The 12,086-nt window shown below is 46.9% G+C and overlaps 1 protein-coding gene across 9 annotated transcripts; it reads right to left on the bottom strand.

The window, feature by feature from the left end:
- Positions 1–336: 336 nt before the first annotated feature.
- On the bottom strand, positions 337–10,309 carry TMEM54 (transmembrane protein 54). Of its 9 annotated transcripts, none has more exons than XM_039328345.1 (7): positions 9,246–9,531; positions 8,915–9,032; positions 5,576–5,769; positions 4,898–4,957; positions 2,406–2,594; positions 1,823–1,957; positions 337–1,314 (listed from the first exon to the last, which is right to left on the bottom strand). In XM_039328345.1, exons 3-7 carry the CDS (start codon positions 5,765–5,767, stop codon positions 1,222–1,224), a joined length of 669 nt encoding a protein of 222 aa, XP_039184279.1. In that variant the 5' UTR covers positions 5,768–5,769; positions 8,915–9,032; positions 9,246–9,531; the 3' UTR covers positions 337–1,221. The 9 variants fall into 9 exon arrangements, with proteins under 9 accessions (XP_039184279.1, XP_039184234.1, XP_039184252.1 ...); XM_039328300.1 differs by having other exon boundaries at positions 5,576–5,827; positions 9,246–9,530; XM_039328318.1 differs by having other exon boundaries at positions 5,576–5,827; positions 9,401–9,418.
- Between the last annotated feature and the right edge of the window lie 1,777 nt (positions 10,310–12,086).

Genomic DNA, 12,086 nt, shown 5'->3' with positions numbered 1-12,086 from the left:
ACATTGCCCACCTGCCCTGAGTTGTGGACCACCAGGGTCATGCTGCAGCCGAGATGGTGGGATTTGTAATATGGAGGGCCACAGTTTGGAGAGAAACAGATTACAGCACTTATGGGGCAGTCTAGAGACGATGTAGCCGTTGATGAGAAAAGCGAGAAAAGGCACCTGCAGGAGAGTAAAGCAGCTTCTCCAGGAGACTAGGATTCTAGGAGCTGCAGTGCCAGAGGCGGATTGAATTTGGGCTAAAACAAGGGGATGGTCTGCAAGCTGCAAAAAGTGGGGAGCTGAGAAGGAACTCGCAAGCCAGCAGAGAAGGAAGGGCCAGATCTCAGCCAATTGTTTTAATTAATGGGTTAGATTTTTATTCCATCTTTGGTCCAGGAGTTTAAGGCAGAAAACAGTACTCCATCCTTGCTCTCCCCACAACAACCCTGTGAGGTAGGTTGGCTGAGTGTATAGAGCTGGACCAACGTCCCCCCTCCCACTCCCAGGAGCTTCTGGGGCTGAAACTGGGATCGCATCTCCCTGTCACATCCCCCACCTTCACCAGGATGCCACACGAGGTCTCCCCAATCTGCCTCTTTTGCAGCTGACTGACCCCTTGCCTCCCAATCCATTATTTCAGTAGATTTGCCTATTTACAGATATAAGCAAAGTAAGGTGGATTTGCAGTTTTGTCAACAAACCAGTCATCTAAAGGTCATAGTTTTCTTTCAATCCCTGCTTAAGCTGTGATAACAGAATACAAAGCAACATGTCAGAGAAAGCCCCAGTTGACCCCTGGTGGTCCTTTCTCTCCGGCTAGAGCCTCCTCCCCGGCCATCAGGCTCCCATCACTCTGGGTGACTTTGCTCCCGAGAATGACCCAGAGCTTCCCTGGCCCTGCCCCAAAGAGAACACCCAGGCACCTGCATGTGTGTATCAGAATAAAAAAGGCTTGTCTCTGAGGGTTAGGATTAGCTCACAGCCTCTTTTGAGACGTCAAAGCTAGAAACATCGTCCAGAGGATGAGCAGAAGAAATGCACAAACACAATGGCCATTCAATGCTTGGAAGGACAAGAAGAAGAAGCAGACCTCGGCCATTTCTCCTGGCAGGCTCCAGTCCTCTCAGTGGTCAGTGAAGTCAGATGGTGAAACTGACCAGGTCAGTGGGAAAGGTACCACCGAAGAGCCTGTGAGGGTTTGGCCTGCCAGGATCTCCTGAGCACCAAGTTTGGCCTCTACAGCTGCACAGCGCTCAAGCGCTCCATCCTCAGCAGATCCCGTCCCTCGCAGGAATCTCTGCTCTCCGTGGTGATGAACTTCAGCGAGACCTTTAAAGTAAGGCAGGGCCATCAGCCAAAAGGGATACCAGGTGTCTTTGGTAAGACCAGATTTAATGAGATGCAGACTGATGAGTGAGCTGCAAACAACTAATTATTTAAATCTGGGCTGATTACTAAGACATGATTCAAAAGCCTCAAAGGCTCAAATCTAAACCAGAATGTTTGATAAATGCATAATCAGATCCTGCAGATTCACAGTCTAGGATGTGCCACAGAGAAATCCAGCATTAGACCTTCCTTTCTTCTGAGGAACTGCTCTGGGTCACAGCACGAAGGAGCCCCCAATCTTTGGCCATAAACAAAATGCGGTAATTTGGAAGCAGAACAACGGCAGAGTATTGTGGAGGGGAACGAGGGGGTGGAAGCGCATAATAGGCCTTTCTCCAAATCACGGGGAAGGACCTGGGGTAGATCCAGCACCTATGCAGACCTCCCTTCTTTTTCCCCAACTGTCCTCCTCCAGATCTGCGGGGAACAGGGGAGGAGGAAAATTTACCTTTTTCTTGCGCTTCCCCCTGCGACAAAGCTTCAACTTCAGGACCACGAGAGTGATCAGAAAGCAGCGGATGCTGAAGATGATCTCCACAGAGTCCAAGAGAAAGGAGATCCCCCAGAGGACCAAGGCAGAACTCTGAGGGGAGGAAAGGGAAGGTCAAAAATAGGTTCACCAACTTTCAGAGGTAGAAACCACAGCTCCACTGATGCAGCCACCCACCCATGCTAACTTCCAGCCACCAAGGATGAGCCGTCCTGTCCAGGCTGCTGAGCAACTCAATTCCACGGCAAAACTGACACCCAACAGCTCCGCTGTTCCACACTGCTCTGGCTGAACATATATATATATATATATATATATATATATATATATATATATATATATATATATATATATATATATATATATACACTTCAGGATGAGTCAATTTGCTGGAGATATTTGAGCCCAAAATTCTGTACCTCCCAAGCCTTTTTCCCTGGAAGCCACTTCAGGAAGATGAAAGCCCAGTTCTAGAGGAACCCCTTCCCCAACACAGCCCTCTTCTGGCAGCAGCAGCTCCCGGTCCTTTTGGCAGACTTACATAGATCCGAGTGGGGTCGAAGGGGCACTCCTGGGCAATCTGAATGACCTCCATGTCAGCAAAGGTGCACAGGGACAGAAGGGCCTGGCCCTTGTTGGCGAAGGTCAGGCCGATGGCCACCGCCAGCCCCACCAGGCAGAAGAGCGAGAGGAGGGTGCTGCTGATGCTGAGGGAGAAAACAGCCCATCCCTGTAAAGAGAGAGAAGCGGGAAGCTCTTACGCTAATCCTCATTTGCCTAGCAAGGCCATTCCACACACTAACCGTTACATTTATCTATTATTTATTTTATTCTTTAAATTGATTTTATATGCTCCCCCATCTCCCAGATGTAACTCTGGGAAGTCATCAGCACATTAAAACAACAGGAAAAATATATCAACAGAATAATCAACGGTTGCCGAGGACAAACCCATAAACACTCCACAGTAACCATCTCACGGGGCATCTAACCTACCAACCTTCATACTCTGGAGAACAATGGGGGGGGGGAATAGCATTACACAGGGCGGGGCTGTCACAAAAGATATAGGGAGCAGGAGGATTCAAAGAAGATAAGCCACAGACCATAGTTTACAAAGCACAATGGATGGGTTCACTCATCGTACAAAAACCTGAACTGTCTCTGGTTCAGTGTTACAAGCCTTGTGCTAATTAGCTTAGCCACTTCACAAAATTAATGCAACTTTCTAAATTCATACCACACCCAACATACCATGTTAAAACATGGTTTATTTATTTGGGTTTCAGTTTTGAAGTAAACATAGAACAATAGGTGAACCTAGCAAAATGGCTTTCTATTACCAGAGGTCAAACGCAGAATAGTTCAGAAGGCACGAAGTTTGGGGAAGAGAGGTCAAGTTCCGTGTCATACATGAACCCAGCTGAACTAGAATCAAACAACATTATGAACGCCATTTGAAAGTTTCAAAAGATGTTACATGTGATACCACCCAAATGTCTTGGATTTAGATTCCAACCATCCTAGGACTGCAAACTGTAGGAACTGGAGTCCAACACAAATGGAGGGAAGGAGATCTGGGAATTGACATCCAAATCAATTAAAGCAGACATGTCAAACTCGCGACGTCACGTGACGTTGCGCTACGTATCGGAACTTTTTTGCCTTTGCCGGCAATGGGGTGGGCGCAGTTTTGTGATGACGTGTCCGGCCCGCGGGCCGTCCGTTTGACACCCCTGACTTAAAGCAAGGTTTTTTTCAACCTTAGCCATTTTGAGATATATGGACTTCAACTCCCAGGATCCCCCATGTTGGTCGAGAAACATCTAATGGACTTCATGTTCACAGAATGGAGAAATTCTTCCCCAACAAACTAAAGTTTTGGAGCAGGCAGCTGTAATAGATGTAATTATTTAATCAAGCAATCATCCTGCCAGAAACGGCACTTAGGTTTTTCCAGTGTGGACGATGGCAAACTGAATGTTTCTTAAGGGGACCATCACAGAATGGAAGGAAGCCATTCAGGATCATTTTTATGCTTGCCGGATATTTATCTGCATTTTGGATAGTCTAATTCAGGGGTAGGCAACCTTGGCTCTTTTATGACTCGTGGACTTCAACTCCCAGAATTCCTGAGCCAGCATGGCTCAGCTTGGAATCCTCTCCCTTTCCCCTCAGCTGGCTCAGGAATTCTGGGAGTTGAAGTCCACAAGTCATAAAAGAGCCAAGGTTGCCTACCCCTGGTCTAATTAATGCACTTTTATATGTGAGATTTTGTGCAAAATTTCCTAATACAGCAGCCATTAGAATTTGCATGTTAGGGAAATAATTTGCATAGATTGATGTTAAATAATTGCATATCTTCCATATGGCTCCTCCATATTTTAGTTCATTGTTTTTCTTATTCTATTTGTAGATGCATTTATATTAACAGTTTTTAGTCTGCCTAAAACACTCCCATTACTGGGCAATTTAAAATATAGTAAACAAACCAAGCAGAGCTGCATGCAAAGGCCCAGTTATAGTTCCTTGACAATAAAATTTTATAAGGAAACTACAAAAATGCCCTCTATAGCTGGGAAAGCTGTTTGCTGTTTGCCCTGTGTGACTTAAAACATCATTTTATGGAATTATTGCATACTCTCGGATGCTATCTTCCCGGTGAGTCGGGGAGCAAAGATCCCGATGGCCCTGAAGATAAACAGACTGTGGGAGTGGTGAGGGTGTGGTAAAAAGAAAAAATGAGGAGGCTCAAGGTTAATCAATTCTTTTCTTAATGGACTTAACAAGAGTTTCTGCAAACAGTTGGGTGTAGCCCAGGGGTAGGCAACCTCGGCTCTTTTATGACTCATGGACTTCAACTCCAGAATTCCTGACTCAGGAATTCTGGGAGTTGAGGTCCATGAATCATAAAAAAGCCGAGGTTGCCTACCCCTGGTGTAGCCTCTTAAGGAACTCTTATCCTGAAACCTAACTCATTTTCTGGCTGGAGGTATTTCTGCTCCAAACTGCCACAGGGACAAGACTGCTTACCAGTGGTTTTTGGGACAGGTATCTGGAAAGCACAATGGCTGCTATTCCACAGGATATTGTCTGTAAAGGGAAAACCAGGACATTACCCCAGGCAAAGAGCAGCAGCAGCAGCAGCAGATTACAGTACAGTGATGCAATCCCCCCTCCAGATGTTGTCTTCAAGATAAAATTCCAGCAAATAGAGAACAGCTGGTGGCTTTGCAGGAATTAATTCTGATGATTCCAAGATCTAAAGTGGTTGTTTTATTATTCGAAGGAATTTGAAATCTTTGGCAAGGTAATAGCTTTAGAATTATGCTTGCCTTTTGTTACTGCAGAATCATTCCAACTTCAGTCACAACACATTAATACCACATTTGGCAGAATTCCCAACTTTATCATTAGGAGATCAAACAGCCCTTATTTTGTGGGTGCCCATCAGAACCAGTCACTGATTTTTGCTCTGTTTCTGACTCTAAAATACTGCACGGCAGTTAAAGTGAGAATTGTTTGCATTTGACTTTTTTGATTGGGGGCAACTTATCCAGGGGACCCTCACCATCTGGGAGAAAGGAAGGGGGCTGGCCTTCGGCGTGCCCTGCCGCCACCGTGTCTGCTTCTGCAAGGCAGCCGAGCAGGGACAGGGCCTGCTCCGTCCTTCCACCGACCCCTCTGCACCACAGAAAGCAGACAACCTACCAAGATGGCTGAGACGGCCAAGATGATGTTAGAGATGGCATACTGCAGAGAAATACTATCTTGAGGGTTGGCAATGTGGCGCAAGACCGTCCCGTTGACCAAGGCTCCCGCAATGAAGTTCAGGTGACCAATGACAATCAGGATGAGTCCTGTTTTCATCAAGAGTTTCTGGGAGCTGCTGGCGTCAAGCATAGCTGAGAAAGAAGTGCATTTGTTCCAGTACACAGTTGTGCATCAGAGGAAAGGAGGAGGCTGTTAGAAAGAGAAAATGGAGAAAACTAGATGTGCTACACAATAAGAAGTTTTATGTAGCAAGCGTTGCCTCTTGGGCAAGAGCAAGGCCTGCTGAGCTACCTCTGGTCCTAATGCAGGGGCCAGCCTTATCCCTCTGGGAATCACCTCCCCCTGGTGCCCTTCAGCACGCAGGTCTCAAAGCTTTGCTGACCCCCCCCTTCCCTCCCCCCTCCTTTAACTCTTTTCTGAAGCAACCTCAGCTACAAAGCAGATTTTACTTTGAGATGATCATCATAAGGGTCAGAAACATTTTGAAAATATTTTGGAGGCAAGTCCCATCTCACAGGCATTGTACAGATCTTGGGGAGCGAAGCTACCAACAGAGATCATCTGATCAAAACAGTTTACTTGGACTTCGGGACTGACTTGTCAAAATCCCTCCCCAATGGCTCCTGTACGAATTAAGCCAGTCTGGGTTAACCAAGGTCTTCCGAGAGGTCAATAAAGGTGCAGAGAACAGTAGTAAAGGGGTACTTCTTGTAATGCAGTCTGTCCAGATGGTTTTTTTCCTAACAATTTATACTAGGACTGCTCTTCTCTCAGCTTATTTATAGATGATTTGGCCAAATTTCAGGGAACATCAAATGTTTTAGACCAGGGGTCTGCAAACTTGGCCCTTTTACGACTTGTGGACTTCAACTCCCAGAACTCCTCAGCCAGGCACACTGGCTGAGGAATTCTGGGAGTTGAAGTCCACAAGTCGTAAAAGGGCCAAGTTTGAAGACCCGTTTTAGACTGATTAAAGCAAAAAAAAAAAAAAAGTCTGTAAATGCAATTTAGGGTAAGCTTTAAAAAGCATGCTATTGGAAATGCTCTCATGCAGCTAGATGTGCAGAGCAGAGGAGCTGTTCCCTGACAGAAATATGCAAGAAGCGTCATCTAGGCAAAGAAACAATAAAGAATTAAAGAAGTCCTGGAAAGCAAGATAATAGTCAAAAGGCAAAGGCCTTCCTGATTTACTAGAGAGGAGGAAAAACACAATCAGACTTGCAAAATTCTGTTATTATGATTTATATTATCTTGATCTAGCTTTCCTGTGGAGATGACTTTCTGGTCTGGTCTCCCCAGGGGTCTGACACTAGGAATCTTCCTCTAGGCTGCTTCAAACATCCTGACTGACGGAAAAACAGCTGCAAGCCCAACCAGGACCAGCAGCTCAAGATGGTGGCTTTTGGACAACTGTTGCTCAGTCGCTCAGGTAGGTAAGGTCTGACCCTATAAAGGCAGCTGAACTGCAGTTCCCATCACCCCAGTCAGTGGGCCAACAGGTAGAAATGGAGGGAGATGAAGTTCAGAACATCTAAAGGCAACAGGTTCTCCACTCCTACACCAGATCAACCCTTCTGTTGAGTCCTTTCCCTATCTCTTTATCTTGGTTTACAGTTTTTAATTAATTTTTGTGAGTTTTCGCCTGGCTGATCTTGTCTGGAGAAGAAAGAAGCACCATCTTCTTCCTTCTACAGAAGGAACACAGAACTTGGGTGGGGAGGGGTCTGTGGTGCAAGGCCCAAGGAGGGGGGGGGCAGGGCCTGGGAATAGTCACTGGGGAAGTCTGGAGGGAGAAGCCTGAATCAGTCTCAGCATCCCTCACTGATGCCCACAGTGGGGGTCTGGGCTTACTGTTGCCCCATGGGTGGGTGGGAAGGCAAGAAAAGTTGCCTTCTCTCTGAGAGGCAGGGCGTGGGAGAGGCCGACTGCTGGAGGGCATCCCTTCTGAGACTTTGGCCTATCTAGCAGAAGCAGCAGGAGCTCCTCAAATGCAGCCCTGGCTGGGCATATTCCGCTGCCATGCAGGATCTCTTCCAAGGCAACACTAAGGAAGTGGTGCCAGGGCCTCAGCAGGGATGGGCAGTTGCTCCCCAGCCAACTTATCTCCTGCAGGTTGAGGCAGAGGCCATAAGGAAGTCTACAACGCAGCATTTCCTTTGGAAAAGAACCAGGGGCTTCCTTTAAAGATTAACCATTGCTTAAACAGTAGAGTGAATCAGGCCAGAACATCCCATAAATCTACACAACCTACAAGGTGTGAAGGGGGGATGGGGAGTGGGGGTGGGGCAAGAGAGGCTGCTTGGAATGCAACTGGGCCCTGGCGTGGGACCCGGCTTCTCTAAAATTTGGTTGGGCAGCTGAATTCCCATCTCTGTTTTGATCACTTGAGTTTAAATTCCTTGGGGGCAAATAACTTTGTCTGTGTGTGAGAGGGAGGGAGTGAGAGAGGGAGGGAGGGAGGGAGGGAGGGAGGGAGAGAGAGAGAGAGGGAGAGGGAGAGAGAGAGAGAGAGAGAGAGAGAGAGAGAGAGAGAGAGAGAGAGAGAGAGAATGGAAAGAACCCATTCAGGACTTCAGATCACCAGAACAATCTCCTTGCAGTGCTCGGGTTTTAGTTTTTGCATAATAGGCATTTAGAAAGCCTCATTAATGCATGTTTTGTACAACATTTTATACAAGATTTTAAATTTTATCAGCCTTTAAAATTTTCTAATTACAGAAATAGTTTGTCTAGATCATTTTTAGATAATGCACATGACTTTTCCATATTTTAGTTCAATTTATGTTCTTCCTATTTATTCAGAGATGCATTTACATTTACAGTTTTGTAGTCTGGCCACAGAACTCTCATTATTAGATTGAAAAGAATTATGCTAAATAAATCAAGCATAGAGCTGTCTGCAAATTCCTTTAAGGAAGAGACTGTTTGTAGCAGAATTGCTCCCAGGAAGTGATAAACAAAATAACAACAAACATAATCATACTTGGAAAAGACTGTTTGCATTTTTGGTGATAGTCATAACAGTAAATAAAGATAACTTTGTTTTGAAAGAGCAAAAATTTCCATTTAATGTTAGCTAGCCACTTTCTCCCAACACTCTGCTGGGATTTCATGCATAAGAAAACTACTTTTCATATTAACTGCAGTGCTTACATTTGTCCCCATGCTCTGCGTGATCTCCCAATTAAAAAATTAAAACAGCTAAATGTATAGTGGAAATACTCATTCAAGCTCCTAATATGGTAAAAGGCTGACACGCTCTGCAGGTTGATGTACCTTTTGTTGCGTGAATAAACCTAAATCTGACTTCTAATTTCAGCACACCGGACTTCCGATCCCCCTGGAGTTGAACGCCTGAAGCAACGCCTCGACTCGACTCGCAGCCTCCGTGGCTCTGCAGCCGGGCACGGGGACACGGAGGAGAAAGAGGGGTCCGCCCAATCCCCAGGCCCCTTCCTCCTCGGCCGCGATCCCGGCAGCCCACCACGCCGAGCGCCCAGGGGCCGGGATCCGGCTGGCGGATCGGGCGGGCCCTGCGGGGAAGACCCCTGAAAGGCCGGTCGAGCCCCGCGGAAGGACGGCGGGGCGCCGCGGGGCCTCCACTCACCCAGGTGGCGGCACAGGAGGCCGTGCGGGGCTCAGCGCATCCCCGCCCGGACGTCGCCGACTCAACTCCCGCCCGGCCGCGGCGTCGCAGCTGCAGGAGGCCGAGAGCGACGCGCCTCTACCGGCCACTTGCTCCGGCTCTGCGACGCTCCGTACCTGGTCGGCTCCCCTGCTCCTCCCGCTCCGGCCCTTCGTCCCTACGCCGGGAGGTCGGCCCTTCCTCTGCGGCCGAAGGCCCCGAACAAAAGGCCCGGCTCCACCTTCGGCCTCAACCAGCGGGAGACGTGACTCACCTGCCGGCCCCACCCGGCCCGGCCGCTCCCTCCTGCCGCCGCCGCGCTGGGAGCGCCCCGGGAGACCGGGAGAAGCGGAGGGGCCGGGCTGGGCGGCCTGGGAGCGGCGGGAGTGGGCTTGGGGTCCAGGCGGGAAAGGCAGCTTCGGTGGGCGTTCGCGCGTAGGACCCAGGGCGGCTGGGTTCAAACCAGCCCTCTGGCGGGTTTTGGCTGTGTTTTTGGCTAAATGGGCTGTGTGAACGCAGTCACTGTAAGCCAGCATTTTGCAACCTTTAAGCTATGGAGATTACAACCTTGCTGGCTGGGGAATTCTGGGATTTGAAGGCCCCACATCTTAAAAGTTACCAAAACTGAGTAACATGGGTATAAGATGGTACCACAGGGTTAGATAGGAAGTGTGAAAAAGTCTGATTCTCCACTGCAGCTTTTGGGCCAGTAGTGCATCTTTCTAGAATCTGGCTCCTGGTCCTGGAGTGACCTGGTGGTGTCCCATCCAAATTCTTTCAAGGTCTCACCATGTATAGCTTTCAGTTTAAGAGAAGGAGCCAAAGGCTGGAGAAATCCAGAGACAGGAAATGAGCCTTTTGCCCCAAGGCCCCCCCCCAGCTGTTTGCCAGAAGTCCCTTCCCAGGTGCCCAGGTAGGCAGGCAGCCACGGCATCCGGTCTGTGGAGGGAGGCCCACTTTGAACTCTAAACGGCCCATTAAGATTGTTTTGAGAACATCTGTTGGTATTTTATACTGTAGTTATTTCTACTTTATTGTTGTTCCAGATTTTTGTTTGCTATGCCATTGTGTAGGCCTTTTTTATAGTGCTTTATGTACTTTTTAACAGGTTTTAGCTGCTTGATCTGCCTATAAAACATATTTTATAATATAAAAAGAACAAAAACTTCATGGGTACTTTTCTTTTAAAGTAAAATCTCCCTTGAGCTTTAGGGTCATCCCCATGTAATTTTCATGTCAACAACATGCAAGTGTTTGTTGTCTTCTTCCAATTTTATTTTATTTTTTAATTCCCAGCCTATTTTACCGTGCTGGGATTTCCCAGTGGTATCTTGTCCAGAAGCAAACTGATTAATTTTTGAGCCAGAAGGCAAGGGCAGATCTTTCCCCCGAAAAGAGAATGGGGGAAGACATTTAGTTATCCCAGCATCCCTTGGGAGACAAAGTTTCTCCAGTTCCTTCCGGGAAATCCATAGTTTCTCTCCCTGAACACTTTCTTCTTCAGAGCCAGGAGGAAGGCACAGGATATTAATCAATGGGATGCCATTGGAGCGAGGGCCATCAAACATTCCTCTTGGGGTTCAAGAATGTGGAACAGTAATGATTTTGTGGCAGGAGAAGCTAGCAAAAGGGATCTGGTCTCTTCGTTCCAGAATGGAACCACAGAGTAATGAATTTAAGTTGGGAGAAAGAGATTCTGAAGGAAAAGCTCCCTAGAGCAGCCTAGCAGGGAGAATGACGGTCAAGGGAGGTGGTCAGCTCCCCTTTCCTGGAGGAGTCCAAATGTTGGATTCTTGCTCTGAGTGGGGGTCCGCAGCCTTGGGGTCTTTGGGCTCAGAGCCAATGACTTGGTACCACTTTGGGATGAGATGGGAGTGAGGAGGTCCTTGATGCTCTGAGCTTTATCAGCATTGAAACATCTGCAAGGAAACCATCAAATTACAGTTCAAACCTGAGCTATTAATCTCCTTTATTGAGATGGGAATATTAGGTTTTGAAACTCCCACCACAATCTCCCTGCAGACTGATGCTAGCATGCAACGGGCAAAGGTTTCTTCTTTATAGACATTTTCAACATTCAGGCTTGTAATATATGCAAACCTCTCCTTCTGAAAGGACGAACTGAATGAACTGCACCACTTGGTTCCCTTCAACATCTGAACTTGCCCTTCACAACACCCAAGGGTCTAAGAAGCCCTGCTCTGCATTTAAGGACAGATTTATATGAATCAGTGTGGACAAGCAACAATGCCCTGTTATGCCTGGACAAAGAAAAGAGGGAAAGAGAATGAGGCCTTAAACAAAGCTTGCTAAATGTTACACCATCTCTCCATTCTTTGCTCTTTCTAACAAACATTTACTTTATGCTATTTAACAGTACCCGGGGGTTAAAAAGCAAAAGACCTGTTCCTTGTTCCATATTCCTATCCTTTTTGGATGGAGCAAAAAGAATTTAAAAAGAAGCGGAAACTCAAAAGCACCCAGTCATTATATGACAGCGCCATAATATAAATCTTTTCCATTCTTGCATTTAAGTATTCTTTCTTTCTGCAGCTGAAAACCAGAAACGTGTATTTTAAATATTTGTATTACTTATGGCTGAATTCATACAACTTACCAGACTAGGGTAAAATGAGGTTAAAATATTTGCAGTTTAACATACTGAATCTCAGCTTTTGTCTTAGAATGTGGTGTGCCTCCCTTCATAGGTATTACTGATTTGGGCGAATACAGCAACTATATGGCTCAAAAACAGTAACTGTGAGGGACCTTGGAGTCCTAGTAGACGATCACTTAAAATGAGCCAGCAGCCAAAAAAGCTAA

The sequence above is a fragment of the Crotalus tigris genome, unplaced genomic scaffold (genome assembly GCF_016545835.1).
Source record: "Crotalus tigris isolate CLP2741 ecotype Arizona unplaced genomic scaffold, ASM1654583v1 scf7180000017614.5298720, whole genome shotgun sequence".
Taxonomy (NCBI): Eukaryota; Metazoa; Chordata; class Lepidosauria; order Squamata; family Viperidae; genus Crotalus; species Crotalus tigris.
The sequence above is the reverse complement of the archived record's forward strand: the minus strand, read 5'-3'. Positions and strand labels throughout refer to the sequence as shown.

Coding starts and splice junctions, on each gene's coding strand:
- TMEM54 (XM_039328337.1), bottom strand. CDS start 5,767: ATGCTTGACGCCAGCAGCTCCCAGAAACTCTTGATGAAAACAGGACTC. Junction 4,958..5,575: donor TGGCCGTCTCAGCCATCTTG/GTAGGTTGTCTG, acceptor TTCCCTTTACAG/ACAATATCCTGTGGAATAGC. Junction 1,315..1,822: donor GGGGGAAGCGCAAGAAAAAG/GTAAATTTTCCT, acceptor CTTACTTTAAAG/GTCTCGCTGAAGTTCATCAC.